General features: G+C 38.0%; 2 protein-coding genes across 3 annotated transcripts; both read left to right on the forward strand.

Annotated features, from left to right (window-relative positions):
• Positions 1-367: 367 nt before the first annotated feature.
• On the forward strand, positions 368-7,113 carry npl (N-acetylneuraminate pyruvate lyase (dihydrodipicolinate synthase)). Of its 2 annotated transcripts, none has more exons than XM_054602393.1 (12): positions 368-524; positions 663-748; positions 992-1,065; positions 2,435-2,522; positions 2,656-2,713; positions 4,042-4,117; positions 4,234-4,326; positions 4,936-5,081; positions 5,203-5,249; positions 5,341-5,425; positions 5,523-5,562; positions 5,680-7,113. In XM_054602393.1, exons 2-12 carry the CDS (start codon positions 678-680, stop codon positions 5,823-5,825), a joined length of 924 nt encoding a protein of 307 aa, XP_054458368.1. In that variant the 5' UTR covers positions 368-524; positions 663-677; the 3' UTR covers positions 5,826-7,113. The 2 variants fall into 2 exon arrangements, with proteins under 2 accessions (XP_054458368.1, XP_054458369.1); XM_054602394.1 differs by having other exon boundaries at positions 368-494.
• A 3,597-nt stretch (positions 7,114-10,710) lies between these two features.
• On the forward strand, positions 10,711-17,416 carry sec22bb (SEC22 homolog B, vesicle trafficking protein b). The gene is made up of 5 exons (XM_054602756.1): positions 10,711-10,917; positions 13,639-13,748; positions 13,889-14,049; positions 14,910-15,056; positions 15,233-17,416. The coding sequence occupies exons 1-5, from the start codon at positions 10,843-10,845 to the stop codon at positions 15,385-15,387; spliced, it is 648 nt and encodes a 215-aa protein (XP_054458731.1). The 5' UTR covers positions 10,711-10,842; the 3' UTR covers positions 15,388-17,416.
• Positions 17,417-18,160: the final 744 nt, after the last annotated feature.

Here is an 18,160-nt window from a genome sequence, read left to right on the forward strand (position 1 = left end):
CTTTAATCATATTAACGCTTAAAGTATAATGGGTTTCCAAACAATAAAACAACTCTAAAGCCATGGCAATTATTTAAGTGAATTCCTGCAATTATCATCATGGACTTGTTATGTAATGCTGCGGGAGACTTTAATGTTTCCTAGTTTCCTACTTAATTTGTATGAGCATGCAAGATAGCCTAAGAGCATTTAAAGGCATCACTACTGTTTTGTAAATAAAGGAAAAACTACATTCAAACCTCTAAAAACGTTTTTAAAACAATTTAAAACACAGTGTGTGCGTAATATATGTATATAACTCATCATTGCTGGAAGTATATTTTCCTGTTTTTTTTAACTCATTAAGTACATTTCCCATCAAGCTTTGCGGCGTCACGTGATAAACGCATGTGACACGTAACGAGCACAGGCTGCATATAACAAGCTTTCAACAGTTAATACATAACTTCCACCCAAAATAACATTGATGTCCACACCGCGCAGAGGGAAATCACGTAACGTTACACTATCCTTTCTCTTCTTTTGTAAGTTTACTGTAAATACTTCTCATTGTTCCTTTCTTTTTGTGTCTTTTTCTTTATTTCCAACCATTGTTCTTTCAATTTTTTTAATTTTTTTTAACCCCACCCACACATAACATGTCTGTCTGTTTGCATTGTCAGGTAGCAAAATCAGTCATGGCTCCTTCTGCAGAAAATAAGCTGACAGGCTTAGCTGCAGCCACCTTCACTCCATTCAGCCCCAATGGGTAAGCAGTCTCCATAAACCACTTTGCTGTTGTTGTTGTTGTTGTTGTTGTTGTTGTTCTTTTCCCAGTCTAGCACTGAGTGATATGTTGTGAAAGTGTTGGAAATTAAAAATGAAATAATCAGCGTGTGGACATATTTGAAAAACTGTGGCACCCTCCTGCAGATCTTTGGCACCATTTGCATGTTTGGTATTCTTTTTGCGAGATGTGTCGGCCTACATTTTCCACATTTTCCCAAAACAGTGAAGTCAACCTAGTACAGATTGGACCTTATGTTGACTACTTGAAGGAGAAGCAAGGTGTTAATAGCATATTTGGTAAGTTTTTTTGGGTTTTTTTAAAGGTGGATTCTTTCTTTTTTGATTTGTGTCATTTTTTTGTTTTCCAATATGAATCAACCCCCAACCTTTTCATGATTCATCTTGTTGGTTTGTAGATATGTTAATATGTTTCTGTTAAATATGTTCACGCTCATTTCTGGTCAAAAAGGAGGAAGTGTTGTCAGGTAGCACTCTGAAAAAAACAAACCTTGGTCTGTTAGTTGTTAGTTTTGGATTAAATATACTCTTACAGCAACTCTACATTTAAACTGAAATGATCTGTAAAGTAATTTCACAAAACTTTCCAAAACTAATACATTTAACTAAATAGATTTAGTAAAAAAAAAAAATCTTCAGAATACCATGATAGTTTTATATTTTTACTGCGCTTGCTTCTACGTTAAAATGCAATTCTACCACTTGTAACTATAATAGAACCACCAATTAGTTCAATAATAATTAAAATTTCCTTTTAACCCCATAAACCGTTTTTAAATATGATGTGGTAAGACCCAATTCCACAGATCTGCCAGTAAAACACATTGCTTCATAGTGTGTGATTTAATAATTATTTCTTCATCAGCTTGTTGGATGAATAAACTTTCTTTTAAAAATGTTTTCGAAGCCCATATTAAAAAAAAAAAAAGATTGTGAGTAATGGACCAAATTTACCCGAGACCTTGACCTTTTTAAAATTTTGATTTAGTTCATTTGTCGCCCACCAGTTCACGCAGACCAAAACAGAAAAGTATTTTTTCCTCGCCAGCTGCGGTTGTACTCACTCTGTTCCACAATAACTGTCCCTGGAACAGAAACACAGACGGAAGTTAGATGAAGATATCAAATCTGCCCTTCGCTCTACTTTGCTCAAAGCTAATCCCTGTTTCCTGTTTTGCAGTCGTGACTCTGATTTACTGTTTCAGTTCGCACTTTTTCTCAAACCCAATGAATCATCGCATTCCCGCTAAGCTCTTCCTTACCCAGCAGAGGACGTTGCTGCTGATCATTATGCATGTCATTGTTTTGTCTTGGGCACTAATTTCAGTCTTTGAACAGGCCCCATCAGAGGTTTCTTGCACTTTTATTGCAAAAAGGTCAGTTTTTTTCTAGGTATGCTCCCCTGGGCAATGTAGGTTAGATAATCCTTTTTATGTCTATCTACAATGCAATTAAGTGTTGGGTGCTTTGTTTTGTTTCCCTTGTTATTTGTGGATGTAGTATGACGCACTATAATGTGTTCTATTGCTTTGTTCTTAAGTAAAGCTGGATTTAGGCCAGCTTGTTCTCTTTACTTCACTTTCCTTCAAGATGTGCTTTATTGACGTTGAAAACATTCCCTAAATAAATATACTATACTTGCTTTCAGTGAATGGGACCACCGGAGAGTGCATGTCCCTCACCATTGCAGAGAGGAAGATCCTGGCTGAGGAGTGGTGTCTGAAAGCCAAGGACAAGTGAGTCATCACGCAGGGCCTCTGTATGGGGGATTTGTCTGTTTGTCGAGTCTAATAAAACAGGAAATCCACGGTTTGTGAAATACCTTGTGTGTCTGTCTGTGTGTGTGTGTGTGCACGCATGTCTGAACAGATTGGATTACGTGATCGTGCATGTCGGCTGCATGAGTCTTAAAGACGCTAAAGAACTGGTGAGTCGCTGCTTTTATGTCGTCTTTAGTGATGTGAACGTTAAACAAAACATGTGACACACAAGAGGACCAGATGGTGTGTTTCACAAAGAAAGATTATTAACCAGGCTTACTGCTGTGAATCCAGCTTATTTTCCGGGTATGTTTCATAAAGCAAGTTTAAATGAGTCCTAAGTTACCATGGAAACATATCCCCCAAGACTAGCCTGGCCCCGATCAGGCTGGTAAGACAGGAAGTGAAAGGGTGCCATCACATTATACGTTTAGTTTATTCATTTTATTGGAAGAACGTGTTCGTTTCCACTTTAAATACCACGTTGACAGTTCTACCTTTAAGGTTTTTTCGGAGTGTTCATTCCTGGAGGTATTGATGATGAAGTGTTTTTAATATGTTTTTATGGACGATGCAATTCCACTCAGCCTGCCTCGTCTGCTTAGTTCAGTCTGCGATGTCCCGCATTTTTCAAGTCTTTCGACATCTAATTTCATTTAGTATTTGCAGGTGGAGACAGTGACGGTGACAGAATTGTCTTGTAGCTCCATTGCATTTTACTCCGTTGGCAAAGAGTATCTCTGCCTCTAAAATGTATTTTTCCCTTTAATGATTGTTGAATGATGTCACACTTTGGGGTTCTAGAAGATGCTTTTGATCTTAAATTTAAATGTTCTGGCCCTCGGGTGTCTCAGAAGAATTTGGATGTCAGTATGTGATTGCATGCTAGATCTACAATAAAGAAATAGTTTGAGATTTAAGGAAATGTGCCATTTGGTGGTTTATGTCAGACTATTTCTTGGCTCTGAGCAGTTGCCAGGCAACCAGTGGAGACTCTAGGAAGTTACTGGTTCCAGCCCAAAAAAATAGTCCATTGCTCAACACTTTTGTACGGATTGAACAAACAAGATGTTACCGGTTCTCTAGTTGGCTTTAGAGACAGCCATTTCCCCTTGTTTGCAACAACCTTTTTATGCTAAGCTAAGCTAACAGAATGCTAGCTGAATCTTCATGTTTAACCGACAGGTATGATAGTGGTATCAATCTACTCGTCTAACTCTCTGGCAGACAATGCTAATCTATTCCTTTAAACCAGTTGCCAACTTGAATAAGAAACAAACAAGCAACAGAATATTTTGAGTTCATGACCCGAGCTGCTTTAAATAGTTTTTGGTTGGATATTTTTATCAACAGTGTGATCAAAATGCTATAGTGACAGTACACTGTATAAACAACTACAAATGTAATATATATATATATATTCACTATAGCAGTGACTACAATTTTCCTTAGTTTTTTTTTTTGCTCGTCCTCACAACGTTCATGTTCCCTCCAGGCGGCACATGCAGCGCAGATCGGGGCCAATGCGATTGCAGTCATGGCACCGTTCTTCCTCAAGCCCAGCACTGCAGGTATGCACTGGTTTTATTGAGAAAATGATCTATTTCCACATTTTTAAATGTCAATACTGTACTTGTTTCTAACGCTCCCACTTGTACACATTTCTTTCCCTGTCATTCTGCTTCAGGCGCGTTGAGGTCGTTCCTCCAGGAAGTGGCTTCGGCTGCCCCAACTCTGCCTTTCTATTATTATCATATTCCAGTTATCACCGGTGTTAATTGTAAGTGCCAATGATGATTGATCTTTACGGTTGCATTTAGAGATGGAGAGACTCTGCATCCCCAACCATGATAAAAGCATGTTAAACGTCAGACCATCTGTAACTGATTGTGATGGCTTCCTTCCTTGTTTCTAATAAGCCATATTCTATAACCAAGAAACGTGCTCAACAGAGTTTCACTAGTTATGTCCATTTATGTTACTCGCGTAGTCATGTGGAATGTGTGTGTTAAACTACGCTACACAACAAAATAAAGGATATAGTGCGGCAACCCAAAGCAAGGAAAAACAGTTTATCATAAACCTTTCGCTTAAGTGAACAATAACTTATTTAACCTATAGAAACTCGTTAAAAAACTATTTTAGATCTTGGTGTCCTTTTACGCTGCATACCTTGTGCACAGCATGTACTAACAAAGAGCGTGACGCCATCAACGGGTGCCGATTTATTAACATTTCGATGCCATGGTTGACCACACGGAGCAGAAATGCCAACCAAAGCCCAACGGCATCTCTCGTCTTAACAATAAATAAATCGTCCTCTTTTGGCTCTCACACTGATGATATATTGAATGTGAGATGGTCTTTTTTTTTTGTTTGTTTTCTTCAGTCCCAGTGAGAGATTTGTTGGTAGGAATCCAAGAGCTCATTCCTTCCTTCAGTGGTGTGAAGTTCACTGGGATGGACCTGATGGACTTTGGCCAGTGTGTCGACAACTGTCCTCCTCAGTGGTCACTCCTCTACGGCGTGGACGAGGTCAGCCTTTTTTCTCCATCATATCTTCAGCTGCTTAACTTGCAAGATGTTTTACGACTTTGACCTCCACCACAGAGCCGGCCTAACACAAAGTTTCTTTATTTTTTTTTTTTCTCCATAGCAACTGCTTGCAGCTCTGGCTATGGGGGCCGATGGAGCGGTTGGGAGGTCCGTGTTGTCATCATGCATAGTGATTCGTCTCCTTTTGTTTTTCTCTGCTTAACAGTTATTAACATGCATTTCATCCATCTTCCTGCAGCACCTATAACTATTTAGGAACTCATGCCAACAAGCTCATAGCAGCATTTAAGCTAGGCGAAGTTGTCCAAGCCAGGGAGATACAGGTACCGTCCATCTTGCTGTTGTTGTTCCCAATTTCACTTTGACAATTTTTTACATTTATTTTGTTTGCTGACATCTTTGTTTAATTTCCATGAGCAGTTCAAGATGCAACAGCTCCTCAGCTTTGCCATGAAAGTTGGTGAGTGTCGCTTTTGTCATGATGTTTTTTAAGTCATATTATAGATAAATGGACGCTCTTGTGCTATAGAAGTCTTTCTCCACCTTTTTTTTTAAACTGCCTCATTGTTATTGACAGGTTTCAATGTGGGCGTGAACAAGCAGCTGATGATTGAGTTGTCGGGTTTGTCCCTCGGGCCGCCTCGACTCCCAGTGATGCCGTGCTGTTCCGAAGACGCTAAGCTCATCGTGGCCAAATATCAGCAAATTTTTACTGAGTGTTGATATGATTCTAACTAGATTGGTAAAATCCCTCCTTAACTTTACACACAGCACACTATACCTTGAATCAAACCGTACTGTTAAATTAGATCTTTTTTATGAGTGAGTATTTACCTTTAACTGGGAAAAATCCAAATATGTTAACAAATATTTGAATCTCACTGTTAATGATTTCATTAATGTAAAAATAACTAACACAGAGGAATGTGGCACAGTTGTTTTTGCTACATGTGTGAAACGGGCTGTTGCACAACATTCATAGAAATAAAAAATGTTCACAGTGAACCACCTCAGAAATATGACAAAGCATTACTACTTTATTGTTTTTTTTGTTTCAGGTTTGTAGAATGTTTTGCCACCAGTAAAATTGCAGTTGGGCATTACTTTTCTATTTTTAAAAAGCTCGGTTATGGAAAAACCCAGATATTAAGCTGTCTCCATCAGAGGGATGGGAAAAAAAAAAAAAAAAGAGACCGAAGGAGTTGATATGAATGCTTTTTCATGCAAGAATAAACACTCCAGAAAAGGGAATTAAACATCCTTGTTGTTGTTAGAAGAGAGCATAATACACAGATTGATTCTGTTTGTTTTCATTAAATGAATACTTTTTGAATGACGTGTTAAAGATAATTACACTGTGTAATGCATTATCTCTGCTTTGTATTATTAAAACAGTTAATCACGTATTTCTTACTAATTAATACATTGATCCATGTGTTGGTCCAGATTTATTCTTTATCTTATTCTGTTCCTGAAAAGTTTAAAAATCTCAAAGCCAGATTATCTCTCAGGCAGCCACAAACAAGCAGTGGTTTGTGGGTATGAGACAGTGCAGATCTGTCCATGCCAGTGAGTTGTCTGGTGTTCGTGGTGTCTAATCAGCTGGAAATCCTGCACTGTCTGATTTTTGATGTCCTTTTTTTTTTTTTTTATCCTGCTTTTGAGCTTTGTATTCACTAACATTTTATTCCAAATACATAATAGTTTGATATTATTTTGTTCCTGGAGTCCCTGCTGTTGCCTGATTATATCAGCTGATAATTAAATTGTAAATCTGTTGTGGATTTGTTCTTGCTGGTTACATTTGGTTGCTTAAGAGTTTGGGCAACTTTCAAGAAATCCTGTAACACGTAATCTCCCGTTTGCACTAAAATGACATGAGTTCACAGATTGCCAATAAAATATAATTGTGGTTTGCATCCAAAATGAAAATTTAAAAAAAACTTTAATTCTAGATAATTCCTCTCCATACCTGAATGTCACTGCTGTTGTTTCAAATAAACTTTTAATTACACGGTTTGGTAGTTTAAATCAATGTGTTTGCATGAAATACATCTGTTTCTCTATTCCCCACAAAAATGCAGCAAATTTTTTAAAAAAAATGCGTAAACTGTTGTGAGTAAGAGAAGCACCACACAAACCAACCTCGCCTCTGTGAGAAGCTATGCCACCCACTAAGACAGACATTGCCATTATTTACAAATTCTGCACCTGTGTGTAACTGTCTCACATCCAAAATGATTTGCTATTTATAAACTCAACTTCCACTTGTTCAAGCCGTGTTTCATCACGAGTTGCCTCACTCATAGAACATCTGGATTTAAAACTGCGGTGGGTTGTCTGAGCGTACTTTGCGGCAACCTTCGCCTCGGGCTGCATGTCACGTTGTGAACTCCAGTAGTGTGTGTGTTTGGGTTCTACAGTGAGACCAGGAGGCCAAGTAAAGGCCATTATAGTGATGCTTATTGTCATTTTGTCACAGCTGTCCTAGTCCGTAGGTAGCCTATTAGACAACATCACAGGAAGCACTTCTCAGACAGGCATGTAAAGCAAAGCATCAATGCCCATAAAACTACTTTCTACCTCAATGCTGTGTTGAATGTGCACAGCAGCACATCTGCAACGCAAAAACACATCATACTTTGGTATTACTATAAGCACCAACCTGGCAGTCGTCAGTTGACTTTCAGTTGCTTTATTGTGACTCCCTGCAGTGCTAGTATATGAACCTGAAAATGCAGAAGTAAAGAACTGGTGCCATGTCAACAGATGGAACTTCAGGACAGAAACAAAAACAGAGAGGAGGGATGACAAAGGATGACACTTTGCTGATCCCCATGAGGACACTGAGCTGTATGATTAATACAAATAATAATCTGATATGCAACTGATAACTCTTGTTATCAGTTGCACTCTTGTGTGAGACAGAAATATAAAGCCAAACAACGAAACTTTGAAACTATAGAAACAGTGTTAAGAGTATGTTCATGAGTTGCAACCGGTGAAGGCGCTGCATGTGTTTATTGAAACTGTAGGCCACCTAACAAAGAACTGTGTGTTGTGTGTTGCATGAATGTTAGTTAGAGTCTGATGGTGGCACCTTGCATGGTAGCCTGTCATCAGTGTGTGAATGGGTGAATGATATGTAATATACTACTGATTGTAAGTCGCTTTGGATAAAAGCGTCTGCTAAATGACTGTAATGTAAATGACTGTAATGTGTAACCAGAAAAAAACACTCTTGGTTGGGCAAATCCACCACCACAGTAGAGGGTGGTGTAGTGAGATGGGGCTTCCCCCAGTCAAACTTTGTCATAAAGCTTTTACAGTATATGCTTGTTAGCCATGGAGCCTTCTTGTTCCACTCGATGCCTCGGTTGCACATTGTTCTGCTGTCCTTGAATATTCTTCTCTCGTCCTCAGCTCCCTTTAAACACACTTCCTACATGTCTCCTATCCTGAACGTCCACTTCTCCCCATAAAGGAAGGATTCAATAACAGAAGTATTATTATAAGGATTCACAAAATGAAAAAAAAAGGACTGGTTTTCTATTAAATATATCGGGCCAGACAGGGGGTCGTCTGTGTCGGGGCTTCATCCTGTGACTGCGACACCAAGTGATAGGACTGAGACGTTGTGAAAGTCTGGTGAAGTCCTGCTCTCTCTCTTCATCTCACACCAATCTGACCATAACTTGGAGGAGCAGACTCTCCCTAGCATTAAAAAGCCCCTATTTGATGCTGTGTATTAGATGTGTGATAGTTTTAAAATATGTGTCAGTGCATGTCTTGGGAGAAGGGTTGCCAGGCTATAACGCCACTTCGCTGGCCTTTTGTGCCAAGAGTTCAAATAATTTGCTTCACCTTTGCAGCTCTTTGCTCTGACATTTTAAAATCAGCTGTTTTAAACATAGCTTTATTAGGATATCGTGTGAAAATGTAATCCTGAGCAATGCCTTGAACTTGCCTTTTCAAGACAAAACATAATGCAGCCATTTGAATGAAATAGGTTAATTACGTCTCCCTGAGGCTTTCCCTAAAAACAACCAATGCTGCCCTCAGCTGTATAGAGTTTGCCCTTACAGCGACTAGATGAATGGACTAATTTCAAGCTTTGGCTGCTCCATTGCACAAAGGCCAAATAAAGGATTCTATGAGTAAGAGTGATATTCTGTGCAATAAGCAGAATGGAATTGGGAATGTGACTTATGTAATGATTCGAGTCAAGCAGTGTGTCCTGCTTTGTGGAGATGGCATCATTTACTGGACAGACCACATTCGAGTGCTGATTATTAGTTATTATCTTGGCCTTACTGTGACCTTCTTGGAAAAAAGAAAAAGGGGAAAACAATTGGCTTTTATCTTGTTTTATTTTCATACTTTTTCGAAGTGACGGCACATTTTCTGTGAAATCTTCACTTAAAAATATTCACATATTAGCAGACATCATGAAAACCAAACTCCTCTGTATACTCACTGAACCCATACAACCCTCCATTTAAATGTATCATTCAGTATCAGATTAACAAATTGGTCAACCCCACGGAATTTCTTTTAAGATTCTTAAAATATAATTTTTTATAAATCATTATAGGATGAAGACAAATGTTTGACATCTTACCATATGAGAAATACAGTACATTTTTATTTCTAAAACTCATAAAAGCCGAATAATTGCTCATTATTATCAATTAATTATGCTGATTTAACCGTAAAATTGTATTCTTAACCTTGGAAACAGTCAGTCAAAAATAATCTCAGTCCATTTATTAGCTTTTTTCCTGGTGCTTTCAGTCGCACATCATGGTCTTCATCAGTGGATAGACTTATGGGAGGGGATGTGGTCCCATGTCTCCATATCTACTACTCAAAAAGGTAGTGCGTGGACCTATTTATTTATTAAATATTTATTTATTTATTTATTTATTTATTAAGACAATAATTAAATAACATTAAATAAATTACGAGCCACTTATTTAATTTATTAAGACGACAAATAATAAATTAAATAAACATTAAATATTTATTTAATGTCTAAGACGACAAATATATAAATGATACACAGTAAGACAATAATTAAATAACATTAAATAAATTAAATAAATGACGAATAGCCACTATAAACACAAACTATTTATTTATTTATTTATTTAATGTCTCAGACGACAAATATGTAAGTTATACACAGTAAGACAATAATATTAATCCAGAATTACATTAAATAAATTACGAATAGCCACTATAAACACAAACTCGGAAGAAAAAGTATAAGATTCTTAAAATAAACATTTTTACAAATCTGGGAGGGGATGTGGTCCCATGTATCTACTACTCAAAAAGGTAGTGCGTGGACCTATTTATTTAAATATTTATTTAAATATTTATTTATTTATTTATTTATTTATTTAATGTCTCAGACGACAAATATGTAAGTTATACACAGTAAGACAATAATATTAATCCAGAATTACATTAAATAAATTACGAATAGCCACCATAAACACAAACTCGGAAGAAAATGGCATTAGAAAAAAAAAAAAACGAGACGGAACTGTAGTTTTGTCTCCGCGTAACGACGGGACGGAAACATTTAGCGGTGACACACAAAGCTCTCACGTTTCCGGCCAGCTCAGCGCGTCAGCCCTGCGGTGTTGTCAGTGAGTCCGCCTGTCAGACTCCGGTACCCAGTCACCTGTAACGTGTATCGGCCTGCGGAGAACCAGCCGGACATCGCGGAGAGATGGTGCTGCTGACGATGATCGCTCGGCTGGCTGACGGTCTCCCGTTAGCCGCCTCGATGCAGGAGGACGAGCAGGTCTGTGTGTTTGCTGTTATCAGTGCAGGATGTGAACGCCTCCTAAAGTGGTCAAGTGCTAACGTGGCTACTGAAGGCCTGTGTGTGTGTGTGTGTGTGTGTGTGTGTGTGTGTGCACACAGAGAAACAGCCTTTTATTGACCTGATGCAGCAGGACCCCCTGTGGTTTTAACCCTGACCTTATCCACAAGCTGTTTCTGGTCATTTGAGCATTGCATAACCTCACATGTGAGTTTTTGGAGGCTTAACATAGTCCAATGTAGGTCTTTAAAATCTGCTTTCCACAGTCAAAACCATATATATATATATATATATATATATATATATATATATATATATATATATTTATCTAGAGGGTTGCAACACATGCTCTTTATCAGTCCTGATTGAAGAATGAAGATAGTAACACCTGATTAAAGACACAGTTGAACCTTTTGTTCCAGTTGAACATTTTAGATTGCAGGTCAATCAATACATATATCAGATTGAAGCTGATCATCTACAGTACCAGTCATAAGATTGGACACACCTTCTCATTCAATGGTTTTTCAATGTTTTTTTCTACATTGTAGATTAATATTGAAGACATCCAAACTATGAAGGAACACATATGGAATTATGTGGTAAACAAACAAATGCTCAACAAACCAGAATATGTTTTATATTTTAGATTCTTCAAAGTAGTTGAATGAGAAGGTGTGTCCAGACTTTTGACTGGTACTGTATATATATATATTTATATATATTCTACTTTACAACAACAACAGTGGTAAAACATTTTTTTTACTAAAGCAAAAGAAGCGATATCACAGTTTAAAAATTGCAAGTAGAAGTCCTGCATTCTAGATTTAAAAATAACATCAGAAGTATTTGCTACAAATCTTAGTAAAAGTAGCTTATCAAAAGTAATAAATAATCATAATGCAGAGTGGTTATTGTCAGTGTTATACCATTGGATCATTGTTAATCGTGTATTTATACAGTACCAGTCAAAAGTTTGGACACACCTTCTCATTCAATGGTTTTATTTTTATTTTTTTTTTTTCTAAATATTGAAGACATCCAAACTATGAAGGAACACATATGGAATTATGTGGTAAACAAACAAATGCTCAACAAACCAGAATATGTTTTATATTTTAGATTCTTCAAAGTAGTTGAATGAGAAGGTGTGTCCAGACTTTTGACTGGTACTGTATATATATATATTTATATATATTCTACTTTACAACAACAACAGTGGTAAAACATTTTTTTTACTAAAGCAAAAGAAGCGATATCACAGTTTAAAAATTGCAAGTAGAAGTCCTGCATTCTAGATTTAAAAATAATATCAGAAGTATTTGCTACAAATCTTAGTAAAAGTAGCTTATCAAAAGTAATAAATAATCATAATGCAGAGTGGTTATTGTCAGTGTTATACCATTGGATCATTGTTAATCGTGTATTTATACAGTACCAGTCAAAAGTTTGGACACACCTTCTCATTCAATGGTTTTTCTTTATTTTTATTTTTTTCTACATTGTAGATTAATATTGAAGACATCCAAACTATGAAGGAACACATATGGAATTATGTGGTAAACAAACAAATGCTCAACAAACCAGAATATGTTTTATATTTTAGACTCTTCAAAGTAGTTGAATGAGAAGGTGTGTTCAAACTTTTGACTGGTACTGTATATACTTGGACCGATAAGAAACCAGAAACAGGTGAAGCAAAAACAGTGTTGCATTTACATATTTTGTCCGCCAGAGGGCGCTGGCATGCTTTTCAACTTTAAAATGATCTGTTCAGTAGCTGTCTTGCTTGCAATTTTAAAAAAAAAATTAAAAAATTTAAAGGATTCTTATCAAAAGTATTTGTTTATTTATTTTTAAAGAATACCAGCTGCTAAATATAAGAATGTCCTAGTGGATTAGATGCAAAGTTCCTTTTTTGATTGCATCATGTAATAAAAAATCCCCCTGACAAAGAAATTCCGCCTCAAAGCTCCAGTAGACGCAAACATAAACTTAACATATGAGAAATGTTGAAATGGATGGCATTGTGACATGTTAAGTTGTTGCATTATGTTTGAGCATGACTTACCAGGAGTCTAACATCTTTCCCCTTCACTCTCTCGTTTGCTCTCATAAAGGGAAGTGAAAAGGTTTGTTGTGTCTCTGCTCTTGTGCTTCTACATTATACGTGTATATGTGATGCTACTGTGTGGCTGCAAAGTATCTTTGTGTCATTTGCTAGAGTCAACAACATCCAGGTATTAAATACCATGCACCATCCAAATGCCGACTACAAACACCTTACCACAAACAGCTGGGGTGGCTTTTTGTTCTTAACAAAAAACAAAAAAAGAACATTGCCCCTTTCAGTCTCAGTTTCAGCATGACACTGCTGAGCTCAACTATTTATTTCCAGCACACTTTATAGGGCAACAAATTCACACCATCAAGTGAAATAGTGTGAAATCTAGAATATAGGGCGGTTGCTATTTTTGTCTGTCTTGTCAAGCACGTAAGCAAAAAAAAAGAATCACACTCATATTTTTTCATTTTATGTCTCTTCTGTTGCTAAAATAGTGATATTTGCTTGTGAGCGCCACCTGCAAATGTTGCATAAAATAGTCTATTTCTTTCCCCACACCATATTTTTTGTGTGAGATGTGAGCGAGTCGTGTGGTTACTGATCTGCTTTTTTTTCCCCCCCCGCGGTCTGTTCAGTTGGGTCGAGACCTTCAGCAGTATCAGAGTCAAGCTAAGCAGCTCTTCAGGAAACTCAATGAGCAGAGTCCCACCCGCTGCACCTTAGAGGCTGGCTCCATGGCATTTCAGTGAGTGTGAAGGACGTGAATACACTTTAAATCATTATTTTCTGTCAATATAACACAGTGGCATAAAACACTACAATTAATATGTTTACTTACAAGTATTTCTGTAATGGTTTCTTTTCATTTTTATGTTCTCCTTGCAGCTATTTCATAGAGAAGGGAGTTTGCTATCTTGTGCTGTGTGAAGCCAGCTTTGCTAAGAAGCTGGCCTTTGCTTACCTCGAGGACCTGCAGGCGGAGTTTCATGAGCAGCATGGAAAGAAGGTCCCCACTGTTTCCCGGCCCTACTCCTTCATTGAGTTTGGTAAGAGAAAAAGAGAGCCAGGAGCAACTGAATGATGGCTTCTCAAATTAAAAAATGTCTTTGTTTCTAATGCATTACTGGCAATTAATATGTTGTATGATATGTGTTGTTGTGATGACACAAAAAAGAACTCCAGTATACACAGATCCGACTCTTTCTCTCCAGATATCCTTCTCTCTTCACTTCAGTGCTTTGTTTTTCCTGGATATAAAATCTGTTTACCACATTGCGTGCAACTCGTTGGGATAATTCTTATGTGAGGTAGCAATAAAAATGGCACTACAGACTAATTTGGCCTGACTTAATATTTATAATGACATTGCAAAGTATCTTATGTTGTTTGGTTGTGTCTGGCTTATTCCGAATGCTTAGTGAGGTCAGTTTGGGTCATGATATCACTGTGGTGGATTAATGCATCGCTAGAAAAAGAAGCTGTTTTAATAAATTATATTGTTTGGTCTGTTTTGCAAGGTCTCTGGCTCAAAATTCTTTCAAAACATTAGAAAGTTCCTAACAGGCACTGCCTCTGCCCCCGTTGGCTTGTAACTGTTGGCAACAACTCACTTTCCCACCACTGCATGGCTTCTTCTTTGGAATGTTTTTTTTGGGCAGATCACAGCAGAGCTTTCAGGCCGATTTCACTCTCGATTGCAAAAAAAAATGTACATTTTAAAACTTTTGACTGATTTTACTGGTCAGTTCTGCATCACCTGCTAGGAAAAACTCAATAAGAGCAAACTGATGTGCCAGATGACATCTATCAGAGAGGGGGATTTTATCAAACACACAGATATAATAGTCTACCAGAGCTGTGTCATTAACTTCTTTTATTATTATTTTTTCTGCCTCTCCCTCTCCAGACACCTACATCCAAAAAACCAAGAAGTCGTACATTGACAGCCGAGCGAGAAGGAATCTGGGCAGCATCAACACGGAGCTCCAGGACGTACAGAGGATCATGGTGGCTAACATCGAGGAGGTGCTGCAGAGAGGAGAGGCTCTCTCTGGTAAGTCTGCGTTAAAGCAGTGTGTCCTCCTCTCACTTAATATTAAAAGTGAGGAGTGACGCTCCTCGTATTCACACTGTGTTCCTCATTTGTCTCTCTCGCCTCCTTTCATCCGCTCTCCTCGTTTGTTTGTTTGTAACTCCCCTTCCCTCTCCTCCTGTTTCTCCTCTCTGCAGCTCTGGACTCCAAGGCCAGCAACTTGTCCAGCCTGTCAAAGAAGTACAGGAGCGACGCCAAGTATCTGAATACCCGCTCCACCTATGCCAAGCTGGCAGCCGGTGGTGTGTTTTTCATCATGCTCATTGTCTATGTACGCTTCTGGTGGCTCTGAGCGAGAAAGGAGAGGAAGAGGAAAAGAGGTATCGCAGTTGGAAAAATGAGCTGCACAGAGTCTGCAGACACTAAAAAAACAGGATACCTGCTCTTAATGAGACTTTGCAGACAAACCACCGCCCATTTTTGTTCTCACCTGTCCATGGATGTGGGATCTGAATATACATGATCGCATAATATTATTAACCATTATTCAGCAATGAGCTCATAATTGCCCTGGAGATAAGTGGAAATGAGTGAATGTGTGTGTGTGGGATGATTGCTCCGTTTTTGTAGGTGATGAAGAGAAAAACAAATTTCCTGTTTTTGCGAGTTTCCAAAGCTGTACTGTACTGTAATGGGACTGATTTAATCTTGCTTACTGTCTTATGATACAGAAAAACAGTCAAAAACATAACTCTATTTATCCTGAGCACATCATATGGGTATCTGCATTCATTAGTATTCTAATCACAGTAGTGACGGCTTGACGGGCCTGGACAACATACGCTATGTACCACAGTCGCACGGATTTTTGAAAAGATGCCATTTGTTCCTTTTGGTTTAATCAGCTCAACAACAAAACAGGAAAAGAAATTTAAGTAGACTGACCTTTTTTTTTTATATATATATTGTATGTCAGCCTTGAAAAATGCTATTCCACCCTTGTCCAATTTAGCTTTTCTTTTCCCCATAAGGGACTGTACTAAAACTAATAGGTAGTCAGAAAAGTGGGAGGAGGATGTATTTTTTCTTATTGCTGAAAGGAGGGTAGTCTGACATTTTTTTTGGAGAGCAGAGGAGTTTCATTTAAAGGCGCTTAATTCAAATTTCAGAGCATTAATATTGCCGCAAACAACTATTTGCAAGGTAAAGATGTTGTGGAGTAATGGCGTCCAGAGCAGGAAAATGAAGTCACACTCCCTTTGTGTGTGTGTGTGTTGTAATCCAAAACGTCTCTGTGCTTTGTTAACATAGCCAGTCTGGCCACACGTGCATGTTAGTGCATGTGAGTCCCTGTGTGTGCCCCACGCCGCTGCTCCGCCCTCCGGTTAACGCCAATAATGCCGTTGTCACGTAAGCGTAGCGGCCACCCTCTGGCTCCCCCCCTCAGGTAAACACTGTTAGGTCTGACAGCACTGTTAGCTGCTCGCCGTCAGCTCCTCCGTCGCCATGTTGAGACCCGACTAGAGGCCATTCCTTAATCATTGAAGGGCTCTGAATTTTAAATTTAGCACCATTTTATATTTCAGACTTTGAATCAAATAGTAACAAAAACATTGTTTTAGTGTTCATAGTGGGTCTTAAAGGGTCCCTTTATCATATGCAGAGAACAACAAAAGGCCCTTTTTCACAGCAGCCAATATGACATGGAAATACACAGGTGTAATTGACTGAATTTGTTATGGTCCTGTTCTTTTGAGTGTTTCGTAGCCACAGTGAGTCAGCATGCACATTAACAGGGCCCTGGCCGATCTGAATGGAACAGGACCATAATTAATGTTCTGTATTACCCCTGTGCTTACCCTGCTATTACCCTTTATTTTATATTTTCCCATCACAGTCTAGCTTAAAGGATAAATTATGAGAAACAAACAATTAATACTGATTAAATCATTATGTTACCTCCTTCACTTTAGCCTTCATCACAACAAAAGTAATGTGCCATAAGTTGGCCAATATTATTATTATTATTATTATTATTATATAAGTTTAGCCTATTATTTAGCATGTCTTTATTCAAAAATAGAGGGTGGCCGGAATATTCAATACCTTTTGTACAGTCCTAACCTGACCTCAGCAGAGTGTATCCATTCTCCTTTTACCCTCTCTTACACCGTGACTGTTTGGGCCAACTACTTTCTGTGACCAGTCATACCAAATAGAAAAAATGTCTGATTAAGGTTCTTCTTCATTTTGTATAAAGTGTCCACATGTAGACTAAATTTAAAAGTGAATTCAGGCTGAGAGACACAGGTGCTCACGGCTCACAAAGGACACTTTTTCTTTTTCTGTTCTGTCTGCTATCTATGAATAAAATCATTTGCACAAAACACGCTTCCTTTTTGTCAGAAGACCATGATCAGATGTTCTTTATCTGATACTGTAAATAGAGATGTTTGCATTTTAAAGTTAGAAGGATATTCTCACAGTTGGTTAAGCTGTTTATGTTAAAATTCTACATACTTTGTCATTTAAACAGTCTGAGATTTAACCTTTTGAGAGGTTTTCCTACAACCATTTGAATAATATACAGTATGAAAAACACTTCCAGTAAAACAACTCTCTTTATAAAAGATGGGGAAAAACATCAATTATATAAAACGGCGTAGTTAACCACGACTTCTGAGAAGGATACTTAGTGACTCAGAGGGCACTTCCAGGTATTTTCCAGAAATATTTTGATGTTATTTCATGGTATTTACCACCAAAAACACAGTCTGGTGATACCTCTCTTGACCAGCAGGAAGAGTGCTTGGCTCACTGTTGAACTAATGCAGTTGTGCAAAAAAAAAAAAGTCTCAAAATCTCCCTGACTTGCAACTTCTGCTGCTGACAGTGGCCTTCTGCAAACTGAGCTCCAAATCATAGGTTTTAAAAGGGACGGAAAAATATAGGCTGCAGCTTCTGAAAAAAAAAAAAAAAAAAATAGCAGACTGTTGTAGATGCAGGTTTCTAGAACATAGCAGTGAAAGCAACAAATACTAGCATTGTGAGCCTACAGAGCAGCAGACTGACTCTTCAACCTGGGTTTGAACAGGAAATGTCAGAGGAGAAATGAGAAGCAGCAG

Source organism: Anoplopoma fimbria, chromosome 8 (genome assembly GCF_027596085.1).
Source record: "Anoplopoma fimbria isolate UVic2021 breed Golden Eagle Sablefish chromosome 8, Afim_UVic_2022, whole genome shotgun sequence".
NCBI classification, from domain to species: domain Eukaryota; kingdom Metazoa; phylum Chordata; class Actinopteri; order Perciformes; family Anoplopomatidae; genus Anoplopoma; species Anoplopoma fimbria.

What these genes read in the sequence shown, in the direction of transcription:
- sec22bb (XM_054602756.1), top strand. Translation starts at nt 10,843, where the DNA reads ATGGTGCTGCTGACGATGATCGCTCGGCTGGCTGACGGTCTCCCGTTA. An exon ending in CGATGCAGGAGGACGAGCAG is followed by an intron (nt 10,918 to 13,638) that starts GTCTGTGTGTTT and finishes CGGTCTGTTCAG; the next exon opens with TTGGGTCGAGACCTTCAGCA. An exon ending in CTACTCCTTCATTGAGTTTG is followed by an intron (nt 14,050 to 14,909) that starts GTAAGAGAAAAA and finishes CTCCCTCTCCAG; the next exon opens with ACACCTACATCCAAAAAACC.
- npl (XM_054602393.1), top strand. Translation starts at nt 678, where the DNA reads ATGGCTCCTTCTGCAGAAAATAAGCTGACAGGCTTAGCTGCAGCCACC. An exon ending in AGGTGTTAATAGCATATTTG is followed by an intron (nt 1,066 to 2,434) that starts GTAAGTTTTTTT and finishes ACTTGCTTTCAG; the next exon opens with TGAATGGGACCACCGGAGAG. An exon ending in CCTCAAGCCCAGCACTGCAG is followed by an intron (nt 4,118 to 4,233) that starts GTATGCACTGGT and finishes ATTCTGCTTCAG; the next exon opens with GCGCGTTGAGGTCGTTCCTC.